The sequence below is a fragment of the Camelus bactrianus genome, chromosome 6 (genome assembly GCF_048773025.1).
Source record: "Camelus bactrianus isolate YW-2024 breed Bactrian camel chromosome 6, ASM4877302v1, whole genome shotgun sequence".
Lineage (NCBI taxonomy): Eukaryota > Metazoa > Chordata > Mammalia > Artiodactyla > Camelidae > Camelus > Camelus bactrianus.
Genome location: NC_133544.1, coordinates 62135815 through 62152391, shown reverse-complemented (window position 1 = coordinate 62152391; position 16577 = coordinate 62135815). Strand labels below are relative to the sequence as shown.

Below are 16577 nucleotides of genomic sequence, written 5' to 3'. Positions count from 1 at the left end.
TCCCATGCTGTCTGTCTAGAGTCTCATTGTGTTACTGAATGCAAGCTCCTGTGCCCGACGCACCGTGAGTCCAAACAAACTAAAACGTTGGAGTTTGGAGCGGAGAAAGGTTTGTTGCAGGGCCGAGCCAAGAGAACCCGTGGCTCGTGTTCCTCAAATCCCAAACTCCCCAAAGGCTTTCAGCTGAGCCTTTTTAAAGGCTCGCTGAGGGTGGGGCGGCCCAGGGTGTGTGCTCAGCTGTGCACAGTCCTCTGATTAGTTGATGGTGGTTGATCCTTAGATGCCAGGTCTGTGTGCTACTTACGCTTGATCATCAAGTGGTTAATTTCTTCAATCTGGTGGTGGTTTTGAGCATCTGAAAAACTCAGGAAATATGCAGGAGATACTATTATCTGGGTACTTCAGAGAGGAGCTCCAGCAGAGCCTATGGGGGAGGGGTCTTCCCCCCACCCCACCCCCGGGAAGGCCCCATGGGGTCCTTCTGGGTTACAGTTGATTTCCCAATTACACCTCTTTGGCGCTTATCCTTCTGCAAGGGCTGAGTCTAAAGGACTGTCCATTAGAAAAGGACAGCCTTCTCTCCCCCAGAGTGGTCCTCTCTGGGCCTCGGGAACCTCTTAGCTTCTCTAAGCCACATCTGTCATCAACCCCTCGGCAATCGGCAGAGTAAAGAGCAGGTCAGCGGAAGGAGGGTGAATCCAGGAACCCAGGAGGTCAGGGGCCATACCAGGGACACTCAGTTTCCTGTTTCCAGGGCCTCTCTCCGGTGAGGGCAGGCTTCCCCTGTAACCAGCACTGGCCATAGCTTAGGAGGCTGGGATGCTCCCACAATGGCCCTCAGCCTCCCCTGGTCCCATGTCCTGCTCTGCTCCCGGCACTGAGCTCAGTCAGCCTTGCTCCCTGACTGACCGGCCCACACCAGCCCCTGTTTTCCATTTGAGGGCCCTGGCCACCAGCTCCTTTCCCTGCCTGCTCACCCTGCCTTGAGACAGCCTCCCTGCCTTCTCCCCAGCAGAGGTCCCATTGCCCGTGTGAGTTCTCCTCCACTGCTTGTCCCTGCCTTAGCTGAGCTGCCAGCCCACCTGGTGCTTATCAGAGAAGCCAGAACCCACCTCCCACCTGGGCAGGCCAGCTCAGGCCCTCGGTCCAGCCCAGCACGCCCCAGGGGCTTAGGCAGCACCAAGGCCTGTGGAGACTCCCAGCGGCCTCAGGCCTTCAGCCTGTCCTGGACTCAGACCCCTGCCTCCCCCTGCTGGCGGCCTGGGATATGGCAGCCTTGTGAGCCAAAGGGACCCAGGGCTGCTGGGCAGGAAAGCACCACTTCGCCATCCATCAGTAGTCAAGGGTTGATCCCTCTCTTTGTGCCAGCACATAACAGGCTCTGTCCCCGTCATTGGGAAACTTACAGTGATGAGAAATTTCTTCTACGTTCCCCTGGACCCTCATCCAACTCTTCTCTCAAATGTGCCTCTGCGGGGGCTGTGAGCTCCGGGGAAGACTCAGCAGAAGGCCTTATGGGCTGTCTTGTGGGAAGCATAAGCTTTTATTTCCTTCATACAGTATTTTCTTAATTTAAAAAATTCTTATTGAAGTATAGTCAGTTACAGTGTTTCAATTTCTTTTCGTCTTATTTTTGAGGGTGCTGGATTTTGCTTTCATACACATGTGATTCATTTGCTATTGTTTTTAGAGCCTTCTCTTCTTGATGTTCATCTCACTCAATTCAGTGTTTGTCCAGTTACTGTGAATTTGTTGTGTTCTGTCACATCCAACTCACTGGCGGTACTGTTTGATAGATACAGGACATCTGGGTCACAGCAAACTGTCTTCCCCTTGAAACGAGGCATTTCCTGGGTTTCTGGACTGAGGTTCATGCCCCTACATGTAATATAAATAAAGATAAGTCTGTCCCAGGGTGTGAGCCAGAACCAGCGGCAGAGTGGCCAAGGATATCCACCGCTACGGGCAAGGGTGTGTGGACTTGCGAGGCGGTGTCTGACGGGTCAGCCTGCCCCCTTACACCTGGCAGTAGGACTTGACATAGTGTGAGGTAGATTAGGAGGAAAACTATTACCATATAAAGACTGTAGCTTCATGAAGACCGGACTGCCCTGGGTGGCTCCTTGGAACGATTTCTGTGTGTGTTTACATTATTTCTCTCTTTCTTCTAGTGATTTTATTTCTAGGACTTTATCCTGCGTTAGGTCTAAAGTGTGTGTTTGTGGGGGGTGTATAAAAGGGTTACTCACAGAGATGTTCATCACACCATTACTTAATAAAAGATCTCAAAATGGAATCAGTGTTGATGTCCAAAATAGGGAGCTAGTAAAATATTACACATTCACATTGTATATCATGCAGCCTTTACCGTCTACATTATCCCCACTCTAGAAACTAGGCTGAGAAAACAAAAGAACGAAATCTAGGCTAAGAACATTAGTAGGCAAGTTATTTTTAAAAACCTAATAAATATTTGAGGAAAAGCAAAAGCTCGCCAATTAATCAATGCAAATTAAAAATATTAACCATTTTGCTTATCTGATTGAAAAGGATGACAAAAATGATAACACTGAGATTCAGCAATTACACAGAGAAAGTGGCACTTTCACACCTGTACCTAAAGGTCCTAAAAAAAAACGGAAAAAGGAGTCTGATGTCGTCATCAACCACACAGAGAAAAGTGGAGAAGGTAATGCCTAAACACCTTACACAAGTGACATCTTAGAAACAGTACTTAATCCAGCACTACATTGGGGATAAGCTTTTAAAATTTTTTATAGCTTGAACGCTATGGAAACTTTAAAGTCACAACACAGAATGACATTTGCCATATGGAAGAATGTTCTCTAGGTACGTTCAGGTCATAAGTAATGTATTTGACTACATGCCTGTTACTACACTTGAAAATTTAAATACTGGAATTAAGTGAATTTCCTCTACACTTGCATTTGATTCTGCCAAGCACTTGGGAAACAGTTCATAAGCACATGAACGGAAGTTCAAGCTTGGGGAGTTCATGAAAGTCCAGGTAATTCCATCTTTCATGAAATTACATGCAAGGATTAGCCGATTAACTCTTCGTTGTCAGTGTGAGCTTGTAGACCTACGAGTCCCCAGATCACCGCGCAGAGGGTCTGGTTAGAGCTGCTCGTGTGGGTCTTGGTCTGTCGTTTCCGTGCCGCTCACCTTACGTGCTCATCAAGAGAAGTTCAAATTTTGTGTGTTCAGTAAATTTCCTCAGAACAATAGTAGCTGTCTGAGTGAACTCCCATTGTTCCTTCAGTTGTGGCCTGGTAATCACTCTTGCTTTGGCAGTTCTTCAAAGCTTTGAAGAGTTTGAGACCTTTTCCTCGGGTTAGTTTTGGTTGTTTTTGGTAGGAAGATGGAGTGAAATCGCAGCCCCTGGCGATGCGCTGCTACCCATGTCTCAACTCCGATCACTGGGTGCCTATTTTCACTCCCCTTTCTTTGCACTCTATTCTTTATCCTTTTCTCTCTCTCTCTTCTTTTAAAGTTGTGTTAATGTTTTTAAAACAAAATAAAGTGCTGAAAAATTTAAGTAAGAATAAATTCAGATCTCCTAATGCTCAGGCACTTACACAGCTGTTACACTATTTCCCCTTTGCCCTGCTTTCTGCTTAGTACTTCTCAGATACAGAAACACATTTCATGAGCTGTAACCATAATACAGCTAAGACACAATACATGTATTAGAGAAAGGACTAAGTTCTTTGCAGCTTTGAAGTAAGTGCTAAGCTGTGTGTGTTTACGGACAGGGAGAAAATCCTTAACTTTCATAAGATTTTCAAGAGGGCTTATCACAATTCATAAACAACTGAGAATTGTATTAGTTTCCTCTTCTGATATTTTTGCAACCATGTCCCTGTGGGACACAAAAGCCTTCACCCTGAGGAGGAAGCAGGAAAATTGGGGTCTTTCGCAGTGTCGTGATTTCCACTGAGTCTGTTGGGGCTCAAGTGACCTGGGACGGTAACGGTCAGGGGCAGAGCCTCGTTCTTCCCTGCTCTTTCCCTGGCAGTGCCGTCCACCTGCTCAGGAGAGAGAGCTGCTCAATCTGCTTGACAAGTTCTAGAAAGAAGTGGAAGTAGCCATGGTCTGAGCAGGGGGCCAGGACAGATGAGAAGACAAGCAGGCTCCAGTCCCAGGGGGAGAGTGTATCCAGCAGGACCCTATGGGGCCTCCCTGGGACAGACCCCTCCCCCCACGCCCGGTCCTCTGCTGTGGCTCCCCTCTGAAGTGCCCAGATAATGTCCTATGCATGTTTCCTGAGGTTTCCGACGCTACAAACCTCCACCAAATGGAAAAAATGAACTATCTGATGATCATGAGCACGAGGCCCCCAGACCTTCTTGTCCTGGGGACTGATAATATTAACAGCTGTGTTACCTCACGTCATCCAATCAGAGAACTGTGCATGAGCCGATCACACGCCCTGGGACGCCCCTCCCTCACCTGGCCTTTAAAAATGCCTTGCTGAAACCTCTGGGGGCTTCCAGGGTTTTCAGACGTGTGTCCCCTGTTCTCCTTGCTCAGCCCTGCAGTACACCTTTCTCTGCTCCAAACTCGGACGTTTCTGTATTACTTGGCCTCATGGCGCCTGGCAGGCAAAACTGTGCTCGGAAGCGAGAGGAAATGAGGAAACAGACAGCTACCAGCTTTCAGGCTCCTTGGGAGGTTACTGAATTTGGTGGGTTTGGGGCTTTGGGACACAGCGCCCCAGCCCCCGTCCTTGGGGCCCTGGGTTCCCATTTCTGCTCCCGGCACCGACTCAGCAGCTCTACAGGGTATTGGGTGACAGCCTGGGGGGCCCTCTTTCCCCACACCACGGGCAGTTGGTGGGCTAGCCCCGTGGGCACCCTTGGGTGATGAAATCTAGCACAGCAGCAGGGGATGGGGCTGCGGATTCTCCAGCCCCCACCTCCCCCTTCCTTCCTCTCTCAGGGGCTCAAAGTCTGGCAGGAGGAAGCACCAGCAGCAACTGCCTGGCCGGCCTTCCCAGGAAGATGCGGCCACTCCTGCTCCTGGTGGTCTTGCTCCTGCCCCCCAGGGCGAGGGCAGGTGAGTGACCTTCTCCGTCCCATAGACGCTGGGCCCAGACCGCCCAGGCACCTCCTAACGCTGTACCATTGGGCAGCTCATGGGAGTTCACAGCTCCTCAGCTTTCTCATCTGTAAAACAGGGATTCTGTCAACGCCTACCTCAGAGAATCACTGAGAGTGAGAGTACCTCCCGCAGAGAAAGCTCTTGGAATTGCCCCTGGGATACAGTACTTGCTGTTCTCGGTGGCGTCCACACTCCTTCTGCAGCTCATGGGGCAGAGCCTAGGAGAGGAAGACACAGCGATAGCAGCCGCATCAGCCCACGTCTAGATCCTTAAACACCAGTCACGTGCTGGGCCCGGGCGGGCCTTGAGCTGGACTCCCAGGGATCTGGGACGCTCCCTGAGGAAGATAGTACCACAGAGGTTCAGGGAGAGGCCACTCCAGAGGGCTCTGGATTTGCCATCCTGACAGCAGAGAAACCCTCCTCCTTCTGGGGGCTGGACCTGGCCCTGCCTTGTGGGGAGGTGGGAGGGAGCAGAGGCTGGGATGGGGAGTCAGCAGTGCTTCCTGCAGAATCTGGAGCCCTCTCCCAGTGCTGCTGCTCTGCAGACCCCAATTCTCACCACCAACCTCCCCTGTGCCTCAATCATCTCTCCTGCATCCCAATCTTCCCGGCTTTCGGGAGTCACCAAACTGATGCCCACATCCCCCCCCCCCCCACCACCACCAGTGCAGAGATAAGTGCCTAATGCTTCCTTTCAGGGAAGATCATCGGAGGACAAGAAGCCAGGCCCCATTCCTTCCCCTACATGGCATATGTTCGCGGCCGAACTTCAGTGGCTCTCATAACTTGTGGAGGATTCCTGGTGCGAGAAGACTTTGTCATGACAGCGGCTCACTGCTTGGGAAGGTGAGGAACTAAGGAGCTTCTGGCAGCCAGTAAGGCAGACCCAGAAGAGTTCACGAGGGGAGCCATCTGTAAGCAGGGTTCTAGCCAGGAAGGGGTCAAAAACAGACCAGGTGGGTCTTGGGGGCAGGGGGTGGCCAGTGCAAATGGGGAGAAAAGGAGGACGTGATAAAAAAAAAGAGCAGAAGGGGAGATCGAAGGCACACATCAGGGCTCAGAATAGGGATTCAAGTTCTTTCTCTGTTATTCTGGGGGAGGCAAAACTTAAGAGCTCTGCATACCCCCATCCCCAGCTCAAGGCTGGGGCACAGGTCAATCAGCCCCAACCCCACCCTCTCCTCAGTTCCCTCAGCTGCAGTCTCCTGCCTGGGCTGTTCCCCTGGCCCGCAGAGCTGCGGACCTGAGCTCCTGCAGCAGCTCATACCTACCTCTAGCCTCCCTTCCTCTGCAGCCAAATGAATGTGATCCTGGGGGCCCACAACATCAGCAGGTCTGAAAGCACCCAGCAGCAAGTATCTGTGCGCAGAGCCATCCGCCACCCCAGATACAATCAGCAGAACAACCAGAACGACATCATGTTACTGCAGGTACCGCCTGCCTGACCCTCTGCTTCTTCAGCCCACATGGCTGCTCCCAGCTGGAGCCTCATGGGTCTGGGACCAGGGAGGAGGAAGCAGGGGCAGATGCCCAGGGCACTGGTGGGCACGGGGTGAGGTCGGCATACGTGGCCCCTGAGTGCCTGCCCTCCTCCGGCCAGCTGGCGAGCAGAGTCAGGCGGAATCGAGCCGTGATGCCAGTGGCCCTGCCTCAGAGCCAGAGCAGGCTGAGTCCGGGGACCGTGTGCACCGCGACCGGCTGGGGCCTGGTCGGCCTGAACAGGAGGACAGACACACTCCGGGTTGTGCAGCTGAGAGTGCAGAGGGATGGGGAGTGTCACAGACGCTTCAGTTTCTACACTGGCCAAACGCAGATTTGTGTGGGGGACCCAAGAGAAATGAAGTCTGCCTTCCTGGTAAGACCATGGGCATCACGAAACCCTGCGTGAGACAGAAGGGGCTGGGCAGACTGGGTACTGGGGACAGACTACATCCTTGTGGCCTCAGTCTGGAACCCAGACCAGAGTGAGGTGGGGGCTTTTCCCATCAATCCTGTCTCTGGGGACCAGGAGGAGCAGCAGACACACAGGACACACAAGTGCAACCTTCTCCTGGGGAGGGTGAAGGTACCTTGACCTGGGTTGCCTGGAGAAGTAACCTCAGCCAGGGCTGAAGGCCAGTGATGGAAAAATCCAGAAGCTTGACTTCTGTACCCCCACCACCCAGCCATCTCACACACACCCAGCAATGGAAGGAGCCCACCCACCCCTGTCTTCTCTGAGGGCCAGACCTAGGGCAGCAGGAGTGGGAGCCCTGGAGGGGGGAAGCCTGGCTTAGCGTCCCTTCCTCTGTTTCCACAGGGAGACTCTGGAGGCCCCCTGGTGTGTAACAACATGGCCCAGGGCATTGTCTCCTATGGAAATCAGTTGGGAACTCCTCCAGCAGTCTTCACCAGGGTTTCCAGCTTCCAGCACTGGATAAGGAGAACAATGAGACGCTTTGCAAAGCGGGGACCAGACTGAGACCCCACTGAAACTGACTCTTTCTGGGGCAGAGGCCAGCTCCAGGGTGGTTCCCAGAGCCTTAATAAATGTCTAAGCCTAGAGGCGAAATAACTGATTTCTCATTTGTTCGTAAACATGATTCAGAACACAATAAATGTACACCAGGACTGAGTCTGAGCTCCTCCCGGAAAATAGGGTCTCTTGCCCAGGACATGCAAACCCCTGTCCCTACCGTCCTGGGGGTCAGGATGAGCGTCCTCCCTTCCTCTGTCACTGCTCCACCCACAGCCTCAGGGAGTGATGGAGAGACATCTCTCTCCCCAGAGCAAGGCTCCTTATTGTTACCCTCCCAGAGACTCCCCGCTAGGTGTTAAGGTGTACCCCAAACCGTGTGCCATCGGCCTGGGTAGGACTGGCCGACCAAAGGAACAGAACTGAAATTCCACACGCGGCCCACTTTAACATGTGGGTCACGTGGCGTCTCAAATCACTGGGAAACAGTGAACTCTTAATAGATGCTGTCTAAACAAACTGATAGTCATTTGGGGAGAAAAGATAAAGCTGGATCCGGGCTTCTCATCATAAACCGAAATAACACCTCAAATGGGATCAAAGAGCTAAATGTGAAAAGTCACACCAAGTGAGTACTAGAAGAAAGACAAAAAATTTACTTTCGTAAAAATATCTAACAAACACCCATGTTGAAAGCAGCGCTATTCACGGTGGCCAAGAGATGGGAGCAACCCAAGTGTCTACGGACAGCTGGACCCTTTTCTCCTAAGCCCTTACCCACACCAGCCCCCACTGCGCTCTCGGCCGGTGTTCTCATTTTCAGTGTGACGAGGGTCTCCTTCTGGTTTTGTCAACCTAAAGTGATACAAACTCTACACAATGTGTTCACTAAAATAAAATGACTTTTATGCTAAAGAATAGCCCATGACTACTACATCAATGTGGTAATCAAATAAAAGAGTTCTGAAGTCACATAATTTAAACCTAAACTTTTAACACCTTGAGGGAACGAGAAAGAACCAGCTGGGAGGTTCTTCTACATCCATCAAATGTTAACTACTCCTCACAGTGTGAATTTTGCCATCTCAACTTCTGCAGTGTCCATAATCTTAAATGGAATAATCTATAAACAGATATCAAATCCAACTGGCAATGGGTAGCCAGGGTCACAATGGATAATGCATCTGACTGTGGATCAGAACATTTTAGTTTCACTCCTAGCTGGCTCGTTCCTCCTTTTAAATGCAATCTTCTTTAAATTGACATCCAAATGAATTTTTTTTTTTTCAAAATGAAACTTTTTGGAATCCAACTGGCTATACATAGAAATGCTTTGGTAAATTTGATCATTCTTTTATAGACATTTCTTGTCAGAAAGTCATTTGCCCAGTGTTCAGTATAAGGATTTATTGACAAAATTTTAATCAACAATACATCTTTGCCAATACTCAGTTATTTTTGCTATATTTGCCACCACCTACGAATAGGAATTTTTTCTTACTTATATATTCTCAAGGAGAACAGTCTCATTATTAGATGTTTGCGTGGCACATGGAAAGCGCGCTTGCTGGTGGAAGGGGGAGGAGAGGGCAGAGGAAGAGCCCTGTTCCGTGCAGCCCTTCCTCCTTCTGACATTTACAGGAGGCCCGGAGCACCGACCTGGTCCCCAGCAAACTCCCAGGGGAGTGCGCTTTCCATTTGATTTGTGTTCAGTGATTATTCCATTTAAGATAATGGACACTGCAGAAGTTGAGATGGCAAAATTCACACTGTGAGGAGTAGTTAACATTTGATGGATGTAGAAGAACCTCCCAGCTGGTTCTTTCTCGTTCCCTCAAGGTGTTAAAAGTTTAGGTTTAAATTATGTGACTTCAGAACTCTTTTATTTGATTACCACATTGATGTAGTAGTCATGGGCTATTCTTTAGCATAAAAGTCATTTTATTTTAGTGAACACATTGTGTAGAGTTTTGTATAATTTTAGGTTGACAAAACCAGAAGGAGACCCTCGTCACACTGAAAATGAGAACACCGGCCGAGAGCGCAGTGGGGGCTGGTGTGGGTAAGGGCTTAGGAGAAAAGGGTCCAGCTGTCCGTAGACACTTGGGTTGCTCCCATCTCTTGGCCACCGTGAATAGCGCTGCTTTCAACATGGGTGTTTGTTAGATATTTTTACGAAAGTAAATTTTTTGTCTTTCTTCTAGTACTCGCTTGGTGTGACTTTTCACATTTAGCTCTTTGATCCCATTTGAGGTGTTATTTCGGTTTATGATGAGAAGCCCGGATCCAGCTTTATCTTTTCTCCCCAAATGACTATCAGTTTGTTTAGACAGCATCTATTAAGAGTTCACTGTTTCCCAGTGATTTGAGACGCCACGTGACCCACATGTTAAAGTGGGCCGCGTGTGGAATTTCAGTTCTGTTCCTTTGGTCGGCCAGTCCTACCCAGGCCGATGGCACACGGTTTGGGGTACACCTTAACACCTAGCGGGGAGTCTCTGGGAGGGTAACAATAAGGAGCCTTGCTCTGGGGAGAGAGATGTCTCTCCATCACTCCCTGAGGCTGTGGGTGGAGCAGTGACAGAGGAAGGGAGGACGCTCATCCTGACCCCCAGGACGGTAGGGACAGGGGTTTGCATGTCCTGGGCAAGAGACCCTATTTTCCGGGAGGAGCTCAGACTCAGTCCTGGTGTACATTTATTGTGTTCTGAATCATGTTTACGAACAAATGAGAAATCAGTTATTTCGCCTCTAGGCTTAGACATTTATTAAGGCTCTGGGAACCACCCTGGAGCTGGCCTCTGCCCCAGAAAGAGTCAGTTTCAGTGGGGTCTCAGTCTGGTCCCCGCTTTGCAAAGCGTCTCATTGTTCTCCTTATCCAGTGCTGGAAGCTGGAAACCCTGGTGAAGACTGCTGGAGGAGTTCCCAACTGATTTCCATAGGAGACAATGCCCTGGGCCATGTTGTTACACACCAGGGGGCCTCCAGAGTCTCCCTGTGGAAACAGAGGAAGGGACGCTAAGCCAGGCCTCCCCCCTCCAGGGCTCCCACTCCTGCTGCCCTAGGTCTGGCCCTCAGAGAAGACAGGGGTGGGTGGGCTCCTTCCATTGCTGGGTGTGTGTGAGATGGCTGGGTGGTGGGGGTACAGAAGTCAAGCTTCTGGATTTTTCCATCACTGGCCTTCAGCCCTGGCTGAGGTTACTTCTCCAGGCAACCCAGGTCAAGGTACCTTCACCCTCCCCAGGAGAAGGCTGCACTTGTGTGTCCTGTGTGTCTGCTGCTCCTCCTGGTCCCCAGAGACAGGATTGATGGGAAAAGCCCCCACCTCACTCTGGTCTGGGTTCCAGACTGAGGCCACAAGGATGTAGTCTGTCCCCAGTACCCAGTCTGCCCAGCCCCTTCTGTCTCATGCAGGGTTTCGTGATGCCCATGGTCTTACCAGGAAGGCAGACTTCATTTCTCTTGGGTCCCCCACACAAATCTGCGTTTGGCCAGTGTAGAAATCGAAGCGTCTGTGACACTCCCCATCCCTCTGCACTCTCAGCTGCACAACCCGGAGTGTGTCTGTCCTCCTGTTCAGGCCGACCAGGCCCCAGCCGGTCGCGGTGCACACGGTCCCCGGACTCAGCCTGCTCTGGCTCTGAGGCAGGGCCACTGGCATCACGGCTCGATTCCGCCTGACTCTGCTCGCCAGCTGGCCGGAGGAGGGCAGGCACTCAGGGGCCACGTATGCCGACCTCACCCCGTGCCCACCAGTGCCCTGGGCATCTGCCCCTGCTTCCTCCTCCCTGGTCCCAGACCCATGAGGCTCCAGCTGGGAGCAGCCATGTGGGCTGAAGAAGCAGAAGGTCAGGCAGGCGGTACCTGCAGTAACATGATGTCGTTCTGGTTGTTCTGCTGATTGTATCTGGGGTGGCGGATGGCTCTGCGCACAGATACTTGCTGCTGGGTGCTTTCAGACCTGCTGATGTTGTGGGCCCCCAGGATCACATTCATTTGGCTGCAGAGGAAGGGAGGCTAGAGGTAGGTATGAGCTGCTGCAGGAGCTCAGGTCCGCAGCTCTGCGGGCCAGGGGAACAGCCCAGGCAGGAGACTGCAGCTGAGGGAACTGAGGAGAGGGTGGGGTTGGGGCTGATTGACCTGTGCCCCAGCCTTGAGCTGGGGATGGGGGTATGCAGAGCTCTTAAGTTTTGCCTCCCCCAGAATAACAGAGAAAGAACTTGAATCCCTATTCTGAGCCCTGATGTGTGCCTTCGATCTCCCCTTCTGCTCTTTTTTTTTATCACGTCCTCCTTTTCTCCCCATTTGCACTGGCCACCCCCTGCCCCCAAGACCCACCTGGTCTGTTTTTGACCCCTTCCTGGCTAGAACCCTGCTTACAGATGGCTCCCCTCGTGAACTCTTCTGGGTCTGCCTTACTGGCTGCCAGAAGCTCCTTAGTTCCTCACCTTCCCAAGCAGCGAGCCGCTGTCATGACAAAGTCTTCTCGCACCAGGAATCCTCCACAAATGGTTGCCCCCACTTGAGTCTGGATCTGAACATATGCCATGTAGGGGAAGGAATGGGGCCTGGCTTCTTGTCCTCCGATGATCTTCCCTGAAAGGAAGCATTAGGCACTTATCTCTGCACTGGTGGTGGTGGTGGGGGGGGGGATGTGGGCATCAGTTTGGTGACTCCCGAAAGCCGGGAAGATTGGGATGCAGGAGAGATGATTGAGGCACAGGGGAGGTTGGTGGTGAGAATTGGGGTCTGCAGAGCAGCAGCACTGGGAGAGGGCTCCAGATTCTGCAGGAAGCACTGCTGACTCCCCATCCCAGCCTCTGCTCCCTCCCACCTCCCCACAAGGCAGGGCCAGGTCCAGCCCCCAGAAGGAGGAGGGTTTCTCTGCTGTCAGGATGGCAAATCCAGAGCCCTCTGGAGTGGCCTCTCCCTGAACCTCTGTGGTACTATCTTCCTCAGGGAGCGTCCCAGATCCCTGGGAGTCCAGCTCAAGGCCCGCCCGGGCCCAGCACGTGACTGGTGTTTAAGGATCTAGACGTGGGCTGATGCGGCTGCTATCGCTGTGTCTTCCTCTCCTAGGCTCTGCCCCATGAGCTGCAGAAGGAGTGTGGACGCCACCGAGAACAGCAAGTACTGTATCCCAGGGGCAATTCCAAGAGCTTTCTCTGCGGGAGGTACTCTCACTCTCAGTGATTCTCTGAGGTAGGCGTTGACAGAATCCCTGTTTTACAGATGAGAAAGCTGAGGAGCTGTGAACTCCCATGAGCTGCCCAATGGTACAGCGTTAGGAGGTGCCTGGGCGGTCTGGGCCCAGCGTCTATGGGACGGAGAAGGTCACTCACCTGCCCTCGCCCTGGGGGGCAGGAGCAAGACCACCAGGAGCAGGAGTGGCCGCATCTTCCTGGGAAGGCCGGCCAGGCAGTTGCTGCTGGTGCTTCCTCCTGCCAGACTTTGAGCCCCTGAGAGAGGAAGGAAGGGGGAGGTGGGGGCTGGAGAATCCGCAGCCCCATCCCCTGCTGCTGTGCTAGATTTCATCACCCAAGGGTGCCCACGGGGCTAGCCCACCAACTGCCCGTGGTGTGGGGAAAGAGGGCCCCCCAGGCTGTCACCCAATACCCTGTAGAGCTGCTGAGTCGGTGCCGGGAGCAGAAATGGGAACCCAGGGCCCCAAGGACGGGGGCTGGGGCGCTGTGTCCCAAAGCCCCAAACCCACCAAATTCAGTAACCTCCCAAGGAGCCTGAAAGCTGGTAGCTGTCTGTTTCCTCATTTCCTCTCGCTTCCGAGCACAGTTTTGCCTGCCAGGCGCCATGAGGCCAAGTAATACAGAAACGTCCGAGTTTGGAGCAGAGAAAGGTGTACTGCAGGGCTGAGCAAGGAGAACAGGGGACACACGTCTGAAAACCCTGGAAGCCCCCAGAGGTTTCAGCAAGGCATTTTTAAAGGCCAGGTGAGGGAGGGGCGTCCCAGGGCGTGTGATCGGCTCATGCACAGTTCTCTGATTGGATGACGTGAGGTAACACAGCTGTTAATATTATCAGTCCCCAGGACAAGAAGGTCTGGGGGCCTCGTGCTCATGATCATCAGATAGTTCATTTTTTCCATTTGGTGGAGGTTTGTAGCGTCGGAAACCTCAGGAAACATGCATAGGACATTATCTGGGCACTTCAGAGGGGAGCCACAGCAGAGGACCGGGCGTGGGGGGAGGGGTCTGTCCCAGGGAGGCCCCATAGGGTCCTGCTGGATACACTCTCCCCCTGGGACTGGAGCCTGCTTGTCTTCTCATCTGTCCTGGCCCCCTGCTCAGACCATGGCTACTTCCACTTCTTTCTAGAACTTGTCAAGCAGATTGAGCAGCTCTCTCTCCTGAGCAGGTGGACGGCACTGCCAGGGAAAGAGCAGGGAAGAACGAGGCTCTGCCCCTGACCGTTACCGTCCCAGGTCACTTGAGCCCCAACAGACTCAGTGGAAATCACGACACTGCGAAAGACCCCAATTTTCCTGCTTCCTCCTCAGGGTGAAGGCTTTTGTGTCCCACAGGGACATGGTTGCAAAAATATCAGAAGAGGAAACTAATACAATTCTCAGTTGTTTATGAATTGTGATAAGCCCTCTTGAAAATCTTATGAAAGTTAAGGATTTTCTCCCTGTCCGTAAACACACACAGCTTAGCACTTACTTCAAAGCTGCAAAGAACTTAGTCCTTTCTCTAATACATGTATTGTGTCTTAGCTGTATTATGGTTACAGCTCATGAAATGTGTTTCTGTATCTGAGAAGTACTAAGCAGAAAGCAGGGCAAAGGGGAAATAGTGTAACAGCTGTGTAAGTGCCTGAGCATTAGGAGATCTGAATTTATTCTTACTTAAATTTTTCAGCACTTTATTTTGTTTTAAAAACATTAACACAACTTTAAAAGAAGAGAGAGAGAGAAAAGGATAAAGAATAGAGTGCAAAGAAAGGGGAGTGAAAATAGGCACCCAGTGATCGGAGTTGAGACATGGGTAGCAGCGCATCGCCAGGGGCTGCGATTTCACTCCATCTTCCTACCAAAAACAACCAAAACTAACCCGAGGAAAAGGTCTCAAACTCTTCAAAGCTTTGAAGAACTGCCAAAGCAAGAGTGATTACCAGGCCACAACTGAAGGAACAATGGGAGTTCACTCAGACAGCTACTATTGTTCTGAGGAAATTTACTGAACACACAAAATTTGAACTTCTCTTGATGAGCACGTAAGGTGAGCGGCACGGAAACGACAGACCAAGACCCACACGAGCAGCTCTAACCAGACCCTCTGCGCGGTGATCTGGGGACTCGTAGGTCTACAAGCTCACACTGACAACGAAGAGTTAATCGGCTAATCCTTGCATGTAATTTCATGAAAGATGGAATTACCTGGACTTTCATGAACTCCCCAAGCTTGAACTTCCGTTCATGTGCTTATGAACTGTTTCCCAAGTGCTTGGCAGAATCAAATGCAAGTGTAGAGGAAATTCACTTAACTCCAGTATTTAAATTTTCAAGTGTAGTAACAGGCATGTAGTCAAATACATTACTTATGACCTGAACGTACCTAGAGAACATTCTTCCATATGGCAAATGTCATTCTGTGTTGTGACTTTAAAGTTTCCATAGCGTTCAAGCTATAAAAAATTTTAAAAGCTTATCCCCAATGTAGTGCTGGATTAAGTACTGTTTCTAAGATGTCACTTGTGTAAGGTGTTTAGGCATTACCTTCTCCACTTTTCTCTGTGTGGTTGATGACGACATCAGACTCCTTTTTCCGTTTTTTTTTAGGACCTTTAGGTACAGGTGTGAAAGTGCCACTTTCTCTGTGTAATTGCTGAATCTCAGTGTTATCATTTTTGTCATCCTTTTCAATCAGATAAGCAAAATGGTTAATATTTTTAATTTGCATTGATTAATTGGCGAGCTTTTGCTTTTCCTCAAATATTTATTAGGTTTTTAAAAATAACTTGCCTACTAATGTTCTTAGCCTAGATTTCGTTCTTTTGTTTTCTCAGCCTAGTTTCTAGAGTGGGGATAATGTAGACGGTAAAGGCTGCATGATATACAATGTGAATGTGTAATATTTTACTAGCTCCCTATTTTGGACATCAACACTGATTCCATTTTGAGATCTTTTATTAAGTAATGGTGTGATGAACATCTCTGTGAGTAACCCTTTTATACACCCCCCACAAACACACACTTTAGACCTAACGCAGGATAAAGTCCTAGAAATAAAATCACTAGAAGAAAGAGAGAAATAATGTAAACACACACAGAAATCGTTCCAAGGAGCCACCCAGGGCAGTCCGGTCTTCATGAAGCTACAGTCTTTATATGGTAATAGTTTTCCTCCTAATCTACCTCACACTATGTCAAGTCCTACTGCCAGGTGTAAGGGGGCAGGCTGACCCGTCAGACACCGCCTCGCAAGTCCACACACCCTTGCCCGTAGCGGTGGATATCCTTGGCCACTCTGCCGCTGGTTCTGGCTCACACCCTGGGACAGACTTATCTTTATTTATATTACATGTAGGGGCATGAACCTCAGTCCAGAAACCCAGGAAATGCCTCGTTTCAAGGGGAAGACAGTTTGCTGTGACCCAGATGTCCTGTATCTATCAAACAGTACCGCCAGTGAGTTGGATGTGACAGAACACAACAAATTCACAGTAACTGGACAAACACTGAATTGAGTGAGATGAACATCAAGAAGAGAAGGCTCTAAAAACAATAGCAAATGAATCACATGTGTATGAAAGCAAAATCCAGCACCCTCAAAAATAAGACGAAAAGAAATTGAAACACTGTAACTGACTATACTTCAATAAGAATTTTTTAAATTAAGAAAATACTGTATAAAGGAAATAAAAGCTTATGCTTCCCACAAGACAGCCCATAAGGCCTTCTGCTGAGTCTTCCCCGGAGCTCACAGCCCCCGCAGAGGCACATTTGAGAGAAGAGTTGGATGAGGGTCCAGGGGAACGT

The 16577-nt window shown here is 50.6% G+C and overlaps 2 protein-coding genes across 2 annotated transcripts; one reads left to right on the top strand and one right to left on the bottom strand.

Moving 5' to 3' along the window:
- The first annotated feature begins 4172 nt into the window (after positions 1–4172).
- LOC105082494 (cathepsin G-like) lies at positions 4173–8383 on the top strand. Its single transcript, XM_074365706.1, has 5 exons — positions 4173–5079; positions 5826–5973; positions 6422–6557; positions 6728–6982; positions 7427–8383. Exons 1-5 carry the CDS (start codon positions 4887–4889, stop codon positions 7586–7588), a joined length of 894 nt encoding a protein of 297 aa, XP_074221807.1. The 5' UTR covers positions 4173–4886; the 3' UTR covers positions 7589–8383.
- A 1186-nt stretch (positions 8384–9569) lies between these two features.
- On the bottom strand, positions 9570–13838 carry LOC141577923 (cathepsin G-like). Its single transcript, XM_074365707.1, has 5 exons — positions 12925–13838; positions 12031–12178; positions 11447–11582; positions 11022–11276; positions 9570–10577 (listed from the first exon to the last, which is right to left on the bottom strand). The coding sequence occupies exons 1-5, from the start codon at positions 13115–13117 to the stop codon at positions 10416–10418; spliced, it is 894 nt and encodes a 297-aa protein (XP_074221808.1). The 5' UTR covers positions 13118–13838; the 3' UTR covers positions 9570–10415.
- Between the last annotated feature and the right edge of the window lie 2739 nt (positions 13839–16577).

Excerpts from the sequence above, each read along its gene's own strand:
- LOC105082494 (XM_074365706.1), top strand. The coding sequence starts at position 4,887 with ATGAAATCTAGCACAGCAGCAGGGGATGGGGCTGCGGATTCTCCAGCC. Across the intron at positions 5,974-6,421 it reads GCGGCTCACTGCTTGGGAAG|CCAAATGAATGTGATCCTGG; the intron begins GTGAGGAACTAA and ends CTTCCTCTGCAG. Across the intron at positions 6,983-7,426 it reads AAATGAAGTCTGCCTTCCTG|GGAGACTCTGGAGGCCCCCT; the intron begins GTAAGACCATGG and ends CTGTTTCCACAG.
- LOC141577923 (XM_074365707.1), bottom strand. The coding sequence starts at position 13,117 with ATGAAATCTAGCACAGCAGCAGGGGATGGGGCTGCGGATTCTCCAGCC. Across the intron at positions 11,583-12,030 it reads GCGGCTCGCTGCTTGGGAAG|CCAAATGAATGTGATCCTGG; the intron begins GTGAGGAACTAA and ends CTTCCTCTGCAG. Across the intron at positions 11,277-11,446 it reads ACGACATCATGTTACTGCAG|CTGGCGAGCAGAGTCAGGCG; the intron begins GTACCGCCTGCC and ends TCCTCCGGCCAG.